At 35.1% G+C, this 17,336-nt stretch overlaps 1 protein-coding gene across 3 annotated transcripts in view; it reads left to right on the top strand.

The window, feature by feature from the left end:
• Positions 1 to 14,837, top strand: part of RsfS312 (ribosomal silencing factor RsfS-like protein, 312) — a 34,250-nt gene extending 19,413 nt beyond the window's left edge. For all 3 annotated transcript variants that reach the window (XM_089100733.1, XM_089100734.1, XM_089100735.1), the window contains exons 2-5: positions 1,528 to 1,754; positions 5,933 to 6,100; positions 11,070 to 11,330; positions 14,528 to 14,837. In XM_089100733.1, the coding sequence (XP_088956859.1) occupies positions 1,547 to 1,754; positions 5,933 to 6,100; positions 11,070 to 11,330; positions 14,528 to 14,754 (864 nt within the window). In that variant the 5' untranslated portion in view covers positions 1,528 to 1,546 and the 3' untranslated portion in view covers positions 14,755 to 14,837. The remainder of the gene's footprint in view (positions 1 to 1,527; positions 1,755 to 5,932; positions 6,101 to 11,069; positions 11,331 to 14,527) is intronic.
• The last annotated feature ends 2,499 nt before the right edge of the window (positions 14,838 to 17,336 follow it).

Genomic DNA, 17,336 nt, shown 5'->3' on the forward strand with positions numbered 1-17,336 from the left:
CCCACTTGATGAGTATTATCTTTGCTGGGAATGCATCCTATTTTAAGACAAGTTATGTGAGCAACTACTGGGAGATGATCTGAGCCTGGGTGAAGCATCATGTCAGAGTGGCATTGGCTCAAATAACTATGTCCCATAAAAAGATTGTCAATTAGCATTGCAAATTGACTATAAATTTGAGTAGGTATACAATTTAAAGGGTAAAGATCATTCAAAACCATATAATCAAAGAATTCCAAATTATCACCTGAAAGATCTAAAATATTAAAGTTAAAATCCCCCATACAAAAATAAATCCATTCTAGTAGCAGAAACAAGCCTCACAGACTCATCAAAACCTGCAATAAACTCCTCCAAACAAGCACTGGTTGGTAAGTAAGAAGTTTAATTAGATCATCTACATTCAGGTTACCCTATATGTTAGCACAAAGAGTATTAAAAACAGACGAAGTGGAAATTGAATAAAAACAACAACCTCTTTTGTTATAAATCGTCTTCTATGGTTTTGATCTTTTGGTGAAGAGCAAAAATTGTTTCTAGTCTATTAACCTTGCATCAGACATTGTCAAATATTGCCACATCTTGGCCCTTCTAAAAGTACTGAAGTATCATTCAATATAGAATGAGGTAAGTAGTAGATAGCTGCTGCTAATATCACTTACTTTATGCCTGGGAGGAGTTTAACTTGGGCAAACAAGTCCTTGAATTCGACTTTTGACTGGTTCAAACCTTTGTAGTCTAAAGGGTTGGAAATCCTCAAGCACTTTTTTAGTATTGAATTAGATAGTGAATCCTATGGTTGAAGGGTTTGTTCTGTAAATGCAAAAAACTTTCTCTCCTGCTCTTTAATCATGATTTAGTCTTTAAACCTTACCAAAAGAGATTATATCACTAGCCAAAATATTATTACTACTATACTAACAAGTGACTGGAGAACCAAGCCAGCTGAGGCCAACAAAGCTGCGCATGCTCTACCGCCTTGACTCCATGCCCCCCAAATCATGCTCTTGCATAGCTTGAACCATGGGTTCTAGTGTCAACCTCTTAGCTTAAGGACTTATTTCCCTGTTTCTTCAAAATCTTTTCAACTGCTCAAAACTCCCATCATCTTTGCTATTCTACTTTTTGTATCTTTACTGCATCCTATCCTACACCTTACACCATCCTTAATGTAGCATATATGAACATGAAAATATAAAATCCCTTAAGTAAGAGGTATTAGCTTGAAGCAAAGAAAATTTTTATAATCTGTTCTAAGGACATGCTTCTAGAAGCTATAATGTTATACATAAAGTAGTTCCTGGTAGTTCCGTTCTTAAAGCCATGATACTGGGACAGTTGGTTCTTTATAGCCTGTGTGCATACTGGACATAGGCCTAATACATTTTTGAATTGAAGGGTGGACTTGCTTAGCCTCTGAAGCCACTTGTTACAACTATGAGTGGACTAACTGACCCCTTAATCTCTTGATGAAATGATATGTGTATTTCTATTTCTGATGCTTAAACTGTGTTCTAAATATTTCAGCTTAATTAAACTTGACACCATGAACTGCTTTCAAAGATTTTTTTCATCACATTCAAAAAGCTGGACAACACTGCTCTTTAATAAGGATGTACTACTCAGAAGAAACTATTATTCCTTTGGAAGAATAACAGATGAAAAAACTACAAGATGCACACCCTTATTTTTCGGGTATAGAGGATATTGTTCTGAAGAAAGACCAGGAAACCTTTCAAAGAAACAACTAAAATGTATGTCTAATGATTTTAACATTTTTAATTTGTATGTATGTTTGAATTTTATACTGTTAAGTTCAAAAAGGGAAGCTTTTTCGTTTTAAAATTTAAAGTTCTGTCAATTAAATAGAATTTGAAAGAAATGAATTTCTAGAAATCACTTCAGAAGTTTTTTAGACTACTCACAGTTCAAAAAGGCCTATCAAATTGAAGTAATGTGAAATAAATTAATGGGTTTCGATAAACCTGAAACTGAAGTTGATCTCTTCACTTATAATCTATTGACTTACTTCCTTGTCCAACCTTCTAATGAAATTGTTGCCTATCTAAGAGAAATACAATGTGATATTATACAAAAGCGCAAAATTTGGTTAATGTTAGTTTGTGTCATTTGTATGTGAATTATGTTAGGAAGTTAATCCACAAATTTTCAATTAATAGCAATTCTTTGCTTTTAAATAGTAGAAGAATTAGAAGAAAAATTATTTGTTAGTTGCTAAAATTACAAGCTATATTGCGATTACGTAAAAAAAAACAAGTATTTTCAACTTAAAGTAACGAACAAAATTAAAACTTAAGAGGAACAGAAATTATTACGTATGTGAGGGGGTTGCCCCCTCTTCAACACCTCGCTCTTCACGCTAAAGTTTTTAGTACTTTTAAAAAGCTTCTTATTGTACTAATTAAACGACTCTTTAGTTTCAGGAGACAGTTCTTAAATAATTGGGACACAATTCAAACTTTAGCATAAAGAGCGAAGTGTTGAGGAGGTAGCAACCCCCCTCATATACATAATAATTTCTGGGCACTTGTATGGAAATACCCCCTACCTAATGTTCTTCTAATGTGTTTCTCTGACGCTCAATCGTAATGAAATATACCAAAGTAAGACAAAAATAGAATACTTTAGAAACAAATTTGGGCTATATATTTGCACATTAGGGGAGTGGGGTTAAAGTATAGCAGGTCTGCTTGCCTAATGTATTAGGTACATTTATTCTGCATATTATGTAGTAAGAATTGTTTTCTAACTACTCACTGTCCAAATGCTTTACCCCCACCCCCTAATGTACAAATATATAGCCCAAATTAAATTTTTTCCATGTATTCTGTCACTTCTTTGTCTTGTCTCACGCTAAGCTGAAAGAAACTAACGAAAAACAAAACCGGTTCTATAATGCGTCAATGAACGAACAACTTGAGAGCAGTAGGGGGTTTATCATACAAGTACCAATTTCTGTTCGTTTTAAGTTTTAATGTTGCTCATTATTTTGAGTTGAAAAAAACTTGTTTTTTACTTAATTTCTGATTGATTTTGAAAATAATGCCAGAAAATCTGGCTTCACTCCCCCGGAAAAAATCCCCTCCAACGGAAATATCCTTCACACAATTCAATACCAGTGAAAATTTACCCCTGACAATTATCCTTAACATCTCGGCAAAGAGAAAGCAAGACATAAAAAGAATTTCCTATAGAAATTCTGGCAAATTCCCCCAGTGTAAAATTTTCTTGAAAAGTTCAGCCACTGGAAACTTCCCTCCCCGTGGAAAATTCTCCCTGGGAGAATCCCCCCAATAGAAAATTCTCCCTGTTGTGAATCCCCCCCCAGCAGAAAACTCTCCCCCGCCACCCCAAAAATGTATGCATACTTCCCAAGAACAAATATTATACGTAAAGAATGGGCAAGTTTTATAGCTTAGGCTTTTCCCCAGGGGCTGTGGGGGGGATATGTTATCTCTGAAGGCATAGTTACTAGGCCTTTCAACTATGCTGAACAAAATGGCTATCTATCTAAAAATTTTGATCGGACGACTTTGGGAAGAAAGTGCGTGAGAGGGGGCCTAGGGCACGCTCCAAAGGCGGGCGTACTGGACTAAGATGGATGTATGGACGGATGGGCGAGTTGTAGACTTATCTATCAACAAGTGAAATGACATCATTTTTACCTCCAATATTTCCGTTTGAATGAGTCCTCTCCTGACATTCTAGGGCCACTGGCTCGATACGATCACCTCTGGGAAAAAAAACAACAACAAATAAACACGCATCCGTGATCATTCTTCTGGCAAAAATAGAAAATTCTACATTTTTGCAGATAGGAGCTTGACCCCTTGGCAGTAGGGTTCTCTGATATGCTGAATCTGATGGTGTGGTTTTCATTGAGATTCTTTGACTTTTAGGGGGGAGGGTCTCACCTCATTTTCCAAAATCAGACAACTTTTCTTAGACTCGTAGCATTTGATGGGTAACACTAAAATTAATGAAACTTATATATTTTGAATCACCGTAATAGGCCGATTCTTTTGATATATCTATTTGTATTAAAATTCCATCTTTTAGAGTTTCGATTACTATTGAGGCGCGTCGCTCCTTACTTGTTCGTTACCACGATCTGTTTGATATTAGTTATAATTTATTTTGTTCAAGTTTTACTGAGTGTAGCGGAGCTAAAAGCTTTTTTATGTTACCCCATTGCTTTGTAAAGGTTGATAAGTTCAATGAATTAGGTAATTCAGAAATTACAAAAACTGGAATAAGAGAAGAAAATTTATTGCAGTTTTGTCCGCATGAAATTTATGTGGAACAAGTTAATGTTTATTAAATATTTTATTAAAATTATGTTATGATTTTTTAAAAATGTAATATGGGTATCTATTTAATAAAATATTCCCCTAAAAAAAGGGAGAAAATTTTGGGAAAAGTGCTCATGAAAATAATCTAGTTAGTACTGTGAAAAAGGATTAATTAGAAGCAGGCAACAAAATGCTGTTATCAGAGGCAACACTATAATAAAGGTCATAAGGCTTCAATGTTTTATTATTTTTTTTTTTCCTAGAGGCACTTTATATGGAAGTGGTGGTCATATAAACTTTAGAGGGGCATTGAAAATGGGAAGTTCTAATGCTCTTCTTAAGAGTTAAAAGTGATTGAAGGGTTACTTTCCCCCCCCCCACTCTTTGCCCAAATGCATCCGATCAAAATTTTTGTGATAGCCATTTTGTTCAAAATAGTATAAAGATCAAATAACTATGCCTCCAGGGTGGACAAACCCCCACAGTCCCCAGGGTAAGCGCTGTAAGTTGTGCAAGTTGCCAATGGTTAACATATGAGGTTTTTATGGAAGGGGTGGTCGTATAAACTTTTCAGAGGAGGCTCATTTGATTTGAAATAAAAAATCCTAGGTTCCTTTTTAAGAGTCAAAAGTGATCGGAGGGCAACCAGCCCCCTCCCTTCACGCCCTCTTTTCCCCAAATGCTTCCGATCAAAATTTTGAGACAGCCATTTTGTTTAAAACAGTCTGAAGATCAAAAAATTATGGTTCCGGGTTTGAGACTCCCCCCCCAGCTCTCGGGTAGGGTCTATAAGTTATGCTAGTTGTCATTTGTTAACATGTATGGTTTTTATGGAAGAGGCGGTTGTATAATCTTTGGAGGGGGCTCATTCAAATGGAAATGATTCAGTGCCCTTTTTAAGAGTCGAGAGTGATTGAAGGTTAACCAGCCCCCCTCACGCCCTTTCTCTCCCAAATGCATCCGATCAAAATTTTGAGATAATCATTTGTTCAAAATAGTCCAAAAGTCAAATAACCATGACTCATGGGGTTAACAAATCCACCAAAGCCCCCAGGACAAGGGCTTATGCAACTTATGCAAATTGTTCATTATTAGCATATAAGGGTTTTGTGGAATGGGTGGTCGTACAAACTTTGGAGGAGGCTCATTCAATTGAAAATCGAAAATTCTAGTTCCTTTTTTAAGAGTCCAAAGTGATCAGAGGGCAAACAGCCCTCCCCCCCCCCCCACATCCTTTTCCCCCAAATACTCGTACATCTCAAAATTTTGAGATAACCATTTTGTTCAAAATAGTCTAAAGGTCAAATCACTATGCTTCGGGGTTGAACCCCCACCAGGGCAAGGCCTGCAAGTTGCTTATTGTTGACATATAAGGTTATTATGGAAGGGATAGTTTTATAAATTTTGATTGGAAATCTAAAGTTTTAGTGCCCTTGATAAGAGTCAAAAGTGATCAAAGTGCAACCAACACCCCTCTCCACGCCCTTTTTTCCGCAAATGTATCATATCAAAATTTTGAGATAGCCATTTTGTTCAAAATAGTTCAAACGTCATATAACTATGCCGCCGGGGTTGACACGCCTTATTTTCATAGCCTTATCGCTTATTTTTGTATTTAGCAAGTTCCACGCTGAAGTCTAAGTATGAGTTTTTTGACGAAGCAAAACCAACGCGAATATATGATGCACATGAACTTGAAGGAATTGAAGACGCCCAATGGGAAACAGTTGAAGAATTGGAAGAAATTCCCAGAGCTGATGAAAAGTTTCATGGGATTAGTTTGAAAAGTAAGCCTGTAACACAATTTTTTTTTGAATATTTTTCCATGTTTTTCCCAGAATAGTTTATTCCGAAGAGATTTCTACATTAACACAATTTATCTCTTGAGATAATTCTGAATCATGCCCTTTTACAAAATTTGTTAATTGGAACTTCAATCTAAACTGATTATCAAAGACGCAGAGCTTTTAAAAAAGAGCAAAGAAAATAAAAAGGGCTCTCAGATGAAATGTGGTGGCGCAGTGGGTTTGATGTCAACTTAGTAATACGGGACCCAGAGTTCAAACTCAGCTGTAGCAACACACTGCAGAGCCAATGTAAGGACTGTATGGTTCCTTTACACATTGCGGAAATGCATGCGGAAATCCGTCCGTATCTTTTCGAACGATGGCTCAGAAAACGCTATGTTTTAAGGCCAATTTTTCAAATAAATGCATCAGCGTGCATGAAGATAAAGTTCTAAAAGAAGATCATTGGCTAATTTTGCTTTCGATTTAGTCCTTATACTGCCAAGGAGGCATAGAAGACAAAAAGAAAGAAATTCAGTCTGAAACAACAAAGATATTGATTTTCCATAGTCATGTTTTTATTCGTTTAAAAACCTTGCCAAGAATCCGTCCTGATTTGACGAAATCGTTGCTGGAAGTTAGAGAGTTTTTCAAGCACAAAAACGAACGAAATCTCGGCACGGATTGCTAAATCTCGACGGATTTGCGCAATGTGTAAATGAACCATTAGTAGTTCGGAAGCGCCGTTAATCCAATACATACATACATGCAAAAGCTCTCAGATGCCGATTCATCGCATCAAAACTATCACAATAATGAAATTCATTAGCAGTTTTCTTTGTATTTGTAATATTTTAGTATGGCTTGAAAATGGTTCTAGAATATACAAATCGTGGGCGTACGTAGCTTCTTCTTTAGGGGGGAGGGGGCAGCCGATTCTATAATGAAGGGCAGGAGAGAGCTAAAGTTATATTGGCAGTTCACAAAACCTTACATTGCCAGCAAGTTCTATCATACCCATGAAATCCTTATTAACAAGTAATCACCAAAAATGATAAATCATCAATAAGCTTCAGTATTAATCTTCTTGGATTAGAGCTAATAACTTTCAAGACATTATGGATAATTGCTTCTTGTTAGACTTTTATTCTGTTATTCTAACTGTTTATTTCCAGCTTATTTAACCATCTACCTTTCATCAATTGCTTTTTTGGCCATTTACCGTTTTTCAACTGCTTTTTCAACGATCTGCTTTTTCAGCCATATCTAGTATAAATTTGAAGTTCTAGGGGGGGGGTCATCCCCCCCCCCACCGTACACCCATGATAAAAATACTTCGTATGTTTAAACTTTTTTTCTTCAAGACGTTTTAAATACCCCATTAATTAAGATCTACGTTATCAGGAAATGTCATGAAAAGCTTTCTTAAAGCCAAAGAATCGTACAGAAAGAAGAATTGGATTTATTTTAAGATAATGTTTGAATAAAATTAAATATTTAATTTCTGCCCTGTGCAATTGCATTATTGCCTGTACGAAGTACATGCGTGTTATCCTTCTAGTTATAATGTGTAGTACCTACCATTTTAAAGTCCTTTTTGATATGGTTATTGCAACATTTTGCAGGAAACAATTACTGTTGTAGCTTTCAAGTGGTCATCAAACGCACTGTTTGTTTATTATATTTATTACGTATGAAGCTAAGAGAGGAAAGGAAATAATAAATGAAAAATAAAACCAAAAAGGTGAGAAAACGGGGGAGGCAAAACATTCTTGCCCAATCTCTTTGTTAAATCCCTTTTTTCATTTTTTTTTCTTTTTTTTTTTTTCTTTTTTTTTTTTTTAGCACTGAGGACGACTTGGCGGAGGTCCTTGTCGAAATATTTGCTTGTTTTTCGTTTTCATATTTTACCACTGGCTGACAAAATCCTTGTTTTTTCACCCTTTTTTGGTTTTATTTTTCATTTGTTATTTCCTTTCCTCTCTTAGCTTCATACGTCATGTATAGCCAGTGTGGTCTTAGGAAGTATTTACCTCACGCTTACGGGGAGCATTGGACCAATAATGTTTTAGATTTTTCAAATTCTGTTTAAAATCATGCAAATCTTATTTGTCAGTTCACTTTCTTAGAAACTTGCAAAAGGCATCGAATTCTTCCACCTTCTTTACGTTTCAACCTCCATTTAGGCACACAATCTGAAGGTCTGCTTATCAAGAGAATGGGTTTCAAAACTTTAACACATATTTTAAAAGACCATAGATTCAAAAGATACATCCTTAGTAATAAAATATTAATTTCAAATCTTTATTATATCAGACTTCATCCGTTCAAGATTTTCACCAGATTTTGCATATCTCGCAAAGGTCTTTCCGACCCGTTTTCCATTAGCAAAAACTCGCTTATCGGCGAAATTCTCAAAACTGGAATTTCAACAGTTCCAACAGAAACGGATTTTCCTTCCTAGATTTTGTCCTGGCCCTCCATTGGAAAATGTATCCTCTAAGGTTTTTACATCCAAGCAGCTAAGTATTCTTTCAAAAGGACCAAAATTTGCAATGGCTCGAACAACCGTAAATACATCAGAAATTATTACGGGCGGTGGAGTCTGCTATTTTTTAGCTCTCATGGGGAGGTTGAAAATCCAGCCCTACTCAGAGGGGTAATTGTAAAGAGTATTCCCGATTATAGGCCATCTTTGTCGCTTTCAACTCAGTCAAAAGAAGAAACTAAAATCCTCCGGAACTTAAAAAAAAATGAAAACACAGTAGTTACAAGAGCACACAAAGGAAACACAATAGTAATTATGAATTCTGCAGATTATGAAATGAAAGCAAATACCCTTTTAATGAATAAAAATACCTACAGAGAAATAAAAAATGATCCCCTAGACAAATACACGAAGCAGTTGAGAAAAGAATTAGAACCTGTAAAAGACAGTAGACTAATTACCTCTCAAGTGTCCAGAAAATTCCACCCCAAACGATATTCAGCCCCAATTCCTTATTGCTAGTCCAAAATCTATTAGAATACTGCTTTGCAACCTCCTACGATGGAAAGCTTAAGTTATTCAGAGAAGGGTGTAACATATTCTTAGTCGACATTTTTAGTTATCTTTTGAGCAAAAAGAAATCTTACATAAAAAATTCCATAGAACTTGTTGAGAAGTTAAAATTTCATAGTACAACAGAAAAAAACATCTTATCTAGTTTCGATGCAGTTTCTATGTACATTTCATGCGATGTCCATAAATGTGAGCAGGCCTTACAAAGAAAATTGAAGGAAAATTCTGCTTGGTCAGATTACTAAACTTTGGGAATTGACACAATTATGACGCTTGTTCGTCTTTGCAACAAGTTTTCTTCACATTTTAAGTTCTGAGACAAATTTTTCCTTCAAATCATGGGCCTCTCCATGGGCACTGTTTTATCTTCTTATATGGAAAAATGTCACATGGATTTCATAGAACAATCTGCTTTGAATAGTTTCCACTTAAGACACTCCCTCTGGTTTCGTTTCGTTGATGATTTCCTTTCTGTTTGGGAACATGGACGGGACTCTCTTGGAGTTTTTTGGTACATTTAAACTCTTTTGATTCAAATCTCCAGTTCACAATGGAACTGAAAGATTCCGGAAAGCTGCCTTTCTTGGATGTTTTGATTATAAAAAATACTCCTAGCCTTGAATTTTCTTGAATTTCTATATACAGAAAGCCGTCCCATAATGATCTGTATCTACACTGCTCGTCAAATCATCCTCCTTCTGTTAAAAGAGGGGTAATAATCTCTTTAGTCGACAGAGTTTTAAAAATCTGTCCGCTTAATAATATAAATTCTGAATCAAATTATATCAAAGATATTCTATTCTGCAATGGCTACCCAATAAACCTCATTTATAATATAATAGATAGACGATTAAAAAATATAAAACAATAAAATGGGTAGCATACCCCCCTTGGTTCAATCGTTCCAGAAATTGAGAAAAAAACTTACCCCACTCTACCATACATTTCAAAACTTAGTTATAAACTTGGAAAAATTTTAAGTAAACACAATCTCTCTGTTTCTTTCAAAAGTGAACAAAAAGTTGAACATTTTTTCAATTCAGGGAAAGATAAACTGACACTATACTGGGTAGTGGTGTCTACAGAGTCCCCTGTTCATATGGGAAATTTTTACATTTGTAGGACCCATCAACAACTTAGTGAACATTTGCAGGAACACAAAATTTCAATAGATAAGTCCCAGAGATTCGAAAACAAAAATGACGACTTTGATTCCGCCTTGGTCCAGCATATTTTCGAAAATCTTACACATCTTGTTCTTTTTGAGTAGGCAACTTTAATATCTACTGTAAATGGCCTACCGCAATCTTTCAAAGAGGTAATTGAGGTAAAAAAATATATAAACAGAAATTAAACAGGCTATAAATATATAAACAGAATAAACAGGCTATAAATAGAGACACCAGAGACATTTCATTAAGCCCAATTTATAACAATTTAATACTAAAAGACTCAATTGATATTTGCACCCAATCAAATTTAAGAGAACCTATTAACATATCTAATGAAAACAGAAATTGCAGAAGAGCAAACAGTATTGCGAGGCAAAACATTCTTGCCCAATCTCTTTGGTAAATCCCTTTTTTCATTGGTTTAGGCTTGGTCTTTCATTCAATGTCCGCTTGTATCTTTTGCATTAAACTCTAGAAGGTTAGATTTTTTTTTTCTTTTTTTTTTTCTTTTTTTTTTTTTTAGGACTGAGGACGACTTGGCGGAGGTCCTTGTCGAAATATTTGCTTGTTTTTCGTTTTCATGTTTTGCCACTGGCTGACAAATTCCTCGTTTTTTAACCTTTTTTGGTTTTATTTTTCTTTTATTATTTCCTTTCCTGTCTTAGCTTCATACGTCATGTATAGCCAGTGTGGTCTTAGGAAGTATTTATATTTATTAAAATTTCATCTTTTACAGGAGGTGAACATGGGATATTTGATATAGAAGAATTGGTTGAGATTTTGAGAAATGAGAATCTGATGGATATTTGCGTAGTGAAGATCCCGAAACAAATTCAGTACTGCGACTTTATGGTGATAGCTACAGTAAAATCGGGTCGACAAAGAGCTGGGATAGCTGAATTTGTACGTCAAGTTTCAAAAAGAAAGAAACTGCCTAAAGACCCCTTTCCAATTATTGAAGGAACTTTCAAAGACTCATGGATTGCTATGGATCTTGGTATAACTTATTACTTACACCTCCTTGTAAAGTGACGCAGATTAATAGTACATCTTAGTCAAGAAGTTTTAAACTTTTAGTAAATATTTTTTTAATCCCAACTCAGGGGTTCTCAACTGAGGGTCGTGATTCTGAGGGTGAATCTATAAAGGAATTTCAGAAATTAGTGATGATGTTATAATCTATCGTATACCATCGTATAATCTTGACTGACAAATTAAGACGCTTTGAATTGGACTTATTAGGAGTTTCAGAAACTCATATCCCATGGGTAGGAAACATGAAACTAGGTGATATAGAATTTATTTACTTGGGTACAGGGGCGTAGCTGAATAATTTTTAGTTGGGGAGGGGGAAGAGGGGTCCATTTCCGAATATTCAAAGGGGTATGGCAACGCCGCCCCTGCTTGGGTAGGAAGGATGAGGTGAATAGGAAGGAAGTAGGGCTCATGATGAATAACGAAGTTTTTTTAAGGTTGGGAAGGTATTAATAATATAATTTTAGTGGCTCATTTTATGATTAAAACGTGGAGGGTATCAGTCATCGATATATATGCCCATGTAGAACCAACTAATGAAGATAATAGGGACTCAGATGAACTTTACTTGCTGCTATAGGAACAAATAGACAGGGTCCCATTTAGAAATATAGTATTTTTGTTGAGATTTTAGCGCCCAGGTTGGTAGAAATAGGGATAGATGGTATCCTAGTCTAGGTAAATTTGGTGCAGGAAAAGAAAACAGTAGTAGTTACGGTCTGCTGCTATTTTGTAGGTATAACAATATAGTTGTAACCAATTGAGTATTTGGTCATAAAACGGCCCATAAGTTAACATAGTATTCACATGATGGTAAGACAGCTAACCTTATTGATTATGCTATTGTAAAGCAAAGACTGGCAGGATTGATACAAGACACTAGGGTATAAAGGAGTGCTGTTATTGATGTTAAACGTGAAGATCACCATCTAGTAGTGTCTAGGGTTAATCTGAAGCTGATATTTTGGAAGGGTAACTATCTTCCGAGAAGCTATGACGTTGGTAGACTCTAGGATGATAATCTGAGAGAAAATTTCCAGGAACAGTTGAACACAAAATCGGGAAGTTTAAAATTTAACAATGTAGAAGATGAATGGAATAATTTTAGAAAAATAGTTTGTGAAGTTGCTGATGGTGTCTTAGGGAAGAAAGTCAAAAATTCAGCTAGGAATATTGGTGAAAATGCTTTATGATTAATACAGAGGAGGAGGGGCTTGTACTAGAACTATTTGAGTGATAGATAATATGAAAATAAGAGAAATTTGAAAAAACGTAGAGAAAGTATTAAAATATGAATTAAGGAGGCGTAAAGTGGAGGCCATGGATGAAAATCGCTGAATATCTGGAAGATGCTGCCAGAGGACATAATAGTAAAATATTTTACTGACATATTAATAAATTGATTGGGAATAGTCAATCTGGACTTGTCGTTGATAGAGATAGGAATGGGTCTACAATTAGTGATAAGCAAAGTTAAACGAGAAATAGGCAAAACATTTTGAGAATGTGCTGAACCATGATAGAGTTACACTTAAACATATTGAAACTAATGAAAAAGTTTGTGACACTTTGGACGTGAAGGAAGATTTATTTTGTGAAGAAGAATTAATGACAGTACTAAAAGGATTAAAAAAATAATAAAGTCCCAGGTGCTGATAGTGGGTTAAAGGAGTTTTCTAAATATGGTGGGTATTACTGAAAATTGTGAATGTGATTTTTGAAAAAGAGAAAGTTCCTAGCAATTTTAGAAAAACTAATAAAACATCTCTATAAGAAAGGTGATAAGAGGGAGTGTGGTAATTATAGAGACATTAGTTTGGTTTTTGTTTGGAAGCAAATTACTTAGTATGATGATACTTATTAGACTTTGGGATGCTTTAGATAAAGCAGCATTGTTTTAGGAAGGCAAGAGGACATGTTGACCAAATTTTCACTCTTAATTTAATCATTGAGAAGTGCCTGAGTCATCAAACCCGTATACTCCTCAGTTTTATAGATTATAAACAAGCGTTTGATTCATCTGATAGAAGTGCTTTAGCGAAGGTTGAAGGATTACAGATTGCCCAAGATTGTTCTTTTCGGCCAACCGTCTAGGACCGAAGTGAAAAGAACATCGCCCCCAAATGGGACGAGAGGGCACCGTAAGGAAAGATAGGAATTGTATAAGCAAAAATTTCGATCTGGTAAAAAAGACTGTATCGTCTTATAAGACTAAAAAAGGGCCCTCCCTCAAGAAACTAAGCTGATAAAGTGCTAGGAGTATTAATCATCACTCTGCTGATTAATTAATGTCAACTAATGAAATTGGAAAATTCATTAGGGAAAATCACTCAATGGAAATACTCTTCACGGTTTTGGTATTGCAATTTTTAAGACTGTTTGTAGAATCTTTGTACCTTAGATTAGTCGATCGTGATTATATTTTATTTTGTTTAACGAATAAGATTGAGCATTTGAAGATCTTTAAGGAGTTTTGTTTAATGATGCTAAAAATTCTGCGCTTTGCTAGAGCACTATCAAATAAAACTGCTTAAAATTTTTTTTCGCTGACTTGGCTCATTTTAATAATGTTGACAATAATTTAATCAATTTTAAGTTTGATCAATCATTGTTAGTCAGTTGATTTAATCAGTCAATATTAAATTTGATCAGTTTTATCTATAATTTATTAAGAGTACAGCTGGTCACTAATTTTCTTAATCAATAGTCAAACCTAGTCAAATTTAGTCAACAATAGTCAAATTTCTTCGATAGGTCAAACCAGATTTCTAGTAGTTTACGCAAGATTTGTTATTTGACTGATTTGTTTTGTCTTTTTTGGTAAAAGTCCCAAATGCAAATATGGCTTCGCTTTACATTAGTTTTAGAGCAAAGATTTGAGAAAGTTTGTAAGACAAGTAACTTGGCTCGTCCCCTAAATGAAAATTGGGAATGCCTTTCAGTGACTGTGTAATGCTGTTTATGTTTATTTAACAAGCTAATAACCTTAATATGGCGAAAAGAGAAGTTAGTTGTTCGAGTTTTTTTTTTTACGCTCTTTATTCAGCTACACACTGCTATACTGCCTCTAAAGCCAGTCAGTTTTTTTTTTATAATCCCACTGGAGTCGTGCTAAAGCCTTAAAGCTAATATTATCTTCAGGTTTTCGTTTGATTTTAGGTAATATTGTTCTTCACATGTTTGATGACGAGACGCGTCAGCAATATGACCTCGAGACACTGTGGGCGGTTGGACAAAATTTTGATGATCCACGGCATTCTGATGCTTCAGACTATGAACAATTTTTGACTCAAGTAAACCTCAACTTGAAACAAAACTTTGATTTAGTACCTTCTGCCTTCACAAATAGCCAAAATACGCCACAAAAGAAGCATGAAAGAAGTTGATTATGAATTCGCTATTTATTTATACTTCGAGTTAATTGAAACTATTTTTGTGATAGTAAAGTATAATTTTACCTTCGCTAGAAGCCTGTTTTGAAATTTATTGGATTAGGTTGTGTTCATGTTTCTGAATTTGATATTTCAGATTTCATCCCCCCCCCCCCCCCCGTGACTTCTTGTCAGTCTGCCTGCAACCTGTCAAGGCACTTTGCTCCGATGTGGTTATTTTTTCCTTTTTTGTCTTTTGTTGATTGTTTTTCTCCCTGCATTCCCGGTCATAGAGCCTTGCGAGGGGATGTGGGAGGGGGTATTCTGATGTTTGATGCAGAATGTTTTGTGTTCAGTGCATTAATAAAATCTTATCTTATTAGTCAAAGCCTGCTAGCAACCTCATTTCTTATTGTCATAGTCTCTTCTGGGAAAATTTGTAAGTAAAATTATCCGTTCATTTATCAGCATGGTATAAAAAAGCTGACTAACCAAATAGAAGAGGTCTAATAATAAGTCAGTCTATATTCTGGATCAGATTCGAAAATTAAATATCTACAGAAAGTGATACGTGACAACACAACCTTATTAGAGTAAAATATATGTCAAACGATCATCATGACCACTGCACTGTTTATTAAGCATCAATCACCAGAATTTTTAATGGCTGCTGGCATAATTCTGTGCTTGTTCACTATATAAAACTCCAATATTCTTCTTAGCCATTAATCATTTTTGCCCCATTACAAAAAAAAGTAGGCGAATTGAAAGCTTTATCTTGTGTAATTTAAGTTGAACATATCTTAATCATAAGAAAATTGGTAATATCTTACACAGTAAAATTTCATTCAATTATACGCTATAATAGAAAAATCAGCTCAAAGAAATGCTAGGTAGTTTTGTTTTATTAAAAAACAACATGGACTGATAGATGACCCTATACGCATGCAAAGAGCACGATATACTAGAAGATATCAAAACTAGTTAACACGACTCTCAAGGGATCAAAACATTAGTATCATAAGCTAGTTTGCTCATAGACATCAGACATATTTCCAGGGGAAGGGGGTGGTTGGTCACAAATAATACAATGGCGATTTGAATCGGAATGAACTGCAAATAACTTAGCGGTCTGGAGTCAAATTAACAAAAAGAACTTAATCGTTATATTTGAAACGGGGACAACATATGGACATCAATTCATTACCGTGAAAATGGAAACATTTCATAACCGTGGAGAGGTCTGAATTCGTATCCCCAATTACTGAAGGAGAGTCCCATTACCACTTGAGATAGCTTTTTTTGTTGAGCATAGTTGAAAATCCAACTACTATTTCTCTGGGAATGTCAACCCATCACAGTCCTCGGAGCAAGGGTTGTAAGTTTTGCGACTCGCTCATTGCTTAAATTTTAATACCAAATGTTACACACAGGAAAAAATCTTCAACTTTTTCTTAGCAGGAATTAGTAAAGAACGAACTATGTTGTCATCGCTAATGCCCAAGACACCCTTTGAAGTATATTAATCTGTAGCTTCCTCCCCAGAATATGGCCTTGTTCTTCCTCCCCTGAGTATGGCCTTGCTCTTGTGTCTTATATTTTTCATGTCATTTATGGTTGTGACCTACAGTTATAACCCCATTCATCATCTTGTATGTGAAATGGATTTTTTTCTGTCAAAAGTAATTTATCTTAAATATTATGTTTTGTTAATTAAAAAAGGCACTAGATGGAGCAATTTACTTTAAACTGAGCCCTTAAACAGCTCTCTATTATGTTCCAGTGCCCCGCTAGCAGCAGAGAAGGAAAAAGCGAAAAAAAAAATACTTCACATACAAAAAAAGTGATTTTCCTTGTTGTTCAATCCAAGGGATTTTCCCTGATGTTCTGGCCAAGGGACTGTAAATTTTATGTATAAAGTTTTTGGCTAACACGATTCCAAAGGTACTGTTTTGTTTCGACCCTATGCCATTTTTAGGATTTTAAAGCTATTTTCTAGGTTACTATGGGCTGTGTTCGTCCTTTACTAGATTGTTAATTTTTAAACCAATGAATTTTCCTTGTTGTTCAAGCCAAGGGACACTAAGATTTCTATATAGAGGTCTCAGGCAAGGCAGTTCTAATAGTGTACTTCTTTTGTTTATCTGAGACTATGTTTTGTTTCTTAGTATTGGTTATGATCGTCTCCTACTAGGTTTCTAGCTACTGCTGCAACCTCGAAACCCTTATATGAAACTTTCTGCAATTTCTACAACCATGATGCACATAAATCTTACATAAGTCACAGTTATGATGAACTATACCGATTCTTTATGTAATGGTTTTGATCTGACGCTATTTTCAGGAGTTATGGGTTATTACAATTCCTAGTATTGACGTGATCGTCTATTACTAGGCTGATAGCTACCGCTGTAATCCGGATTACTATTAACATTTTCAAACATTATTATGATGTCATTGATACAACAAACTGAATAGTTTATTTAAATAAGAAGTTGCCATGGTAACGTGGAGAGGGCTCTCCTTTGGCACTGATGTACTCTGTGGCAACGATCGATCTTCGATCGTTGCCATATATTAATTTCGATTGAAAGGTC

Source organism: Artemia sp. Qi Xiang Cuo, chromosome 14 (assembly GCF_049724085.1).
Source record: "Artemia sp. Qi Xiang Cuo chromosome 14, ASM4972408v1, whole genome shotgun sequence".
In the NCBI taxonomy this organism is placed as follows: domain Eukaryota; kingdom Metazoa; phylum Arthropoda; class Branchiopoda; order Anostraca; family Artemiidae; genus Artemia; species Artemia sp. Qi Xiang Cuo.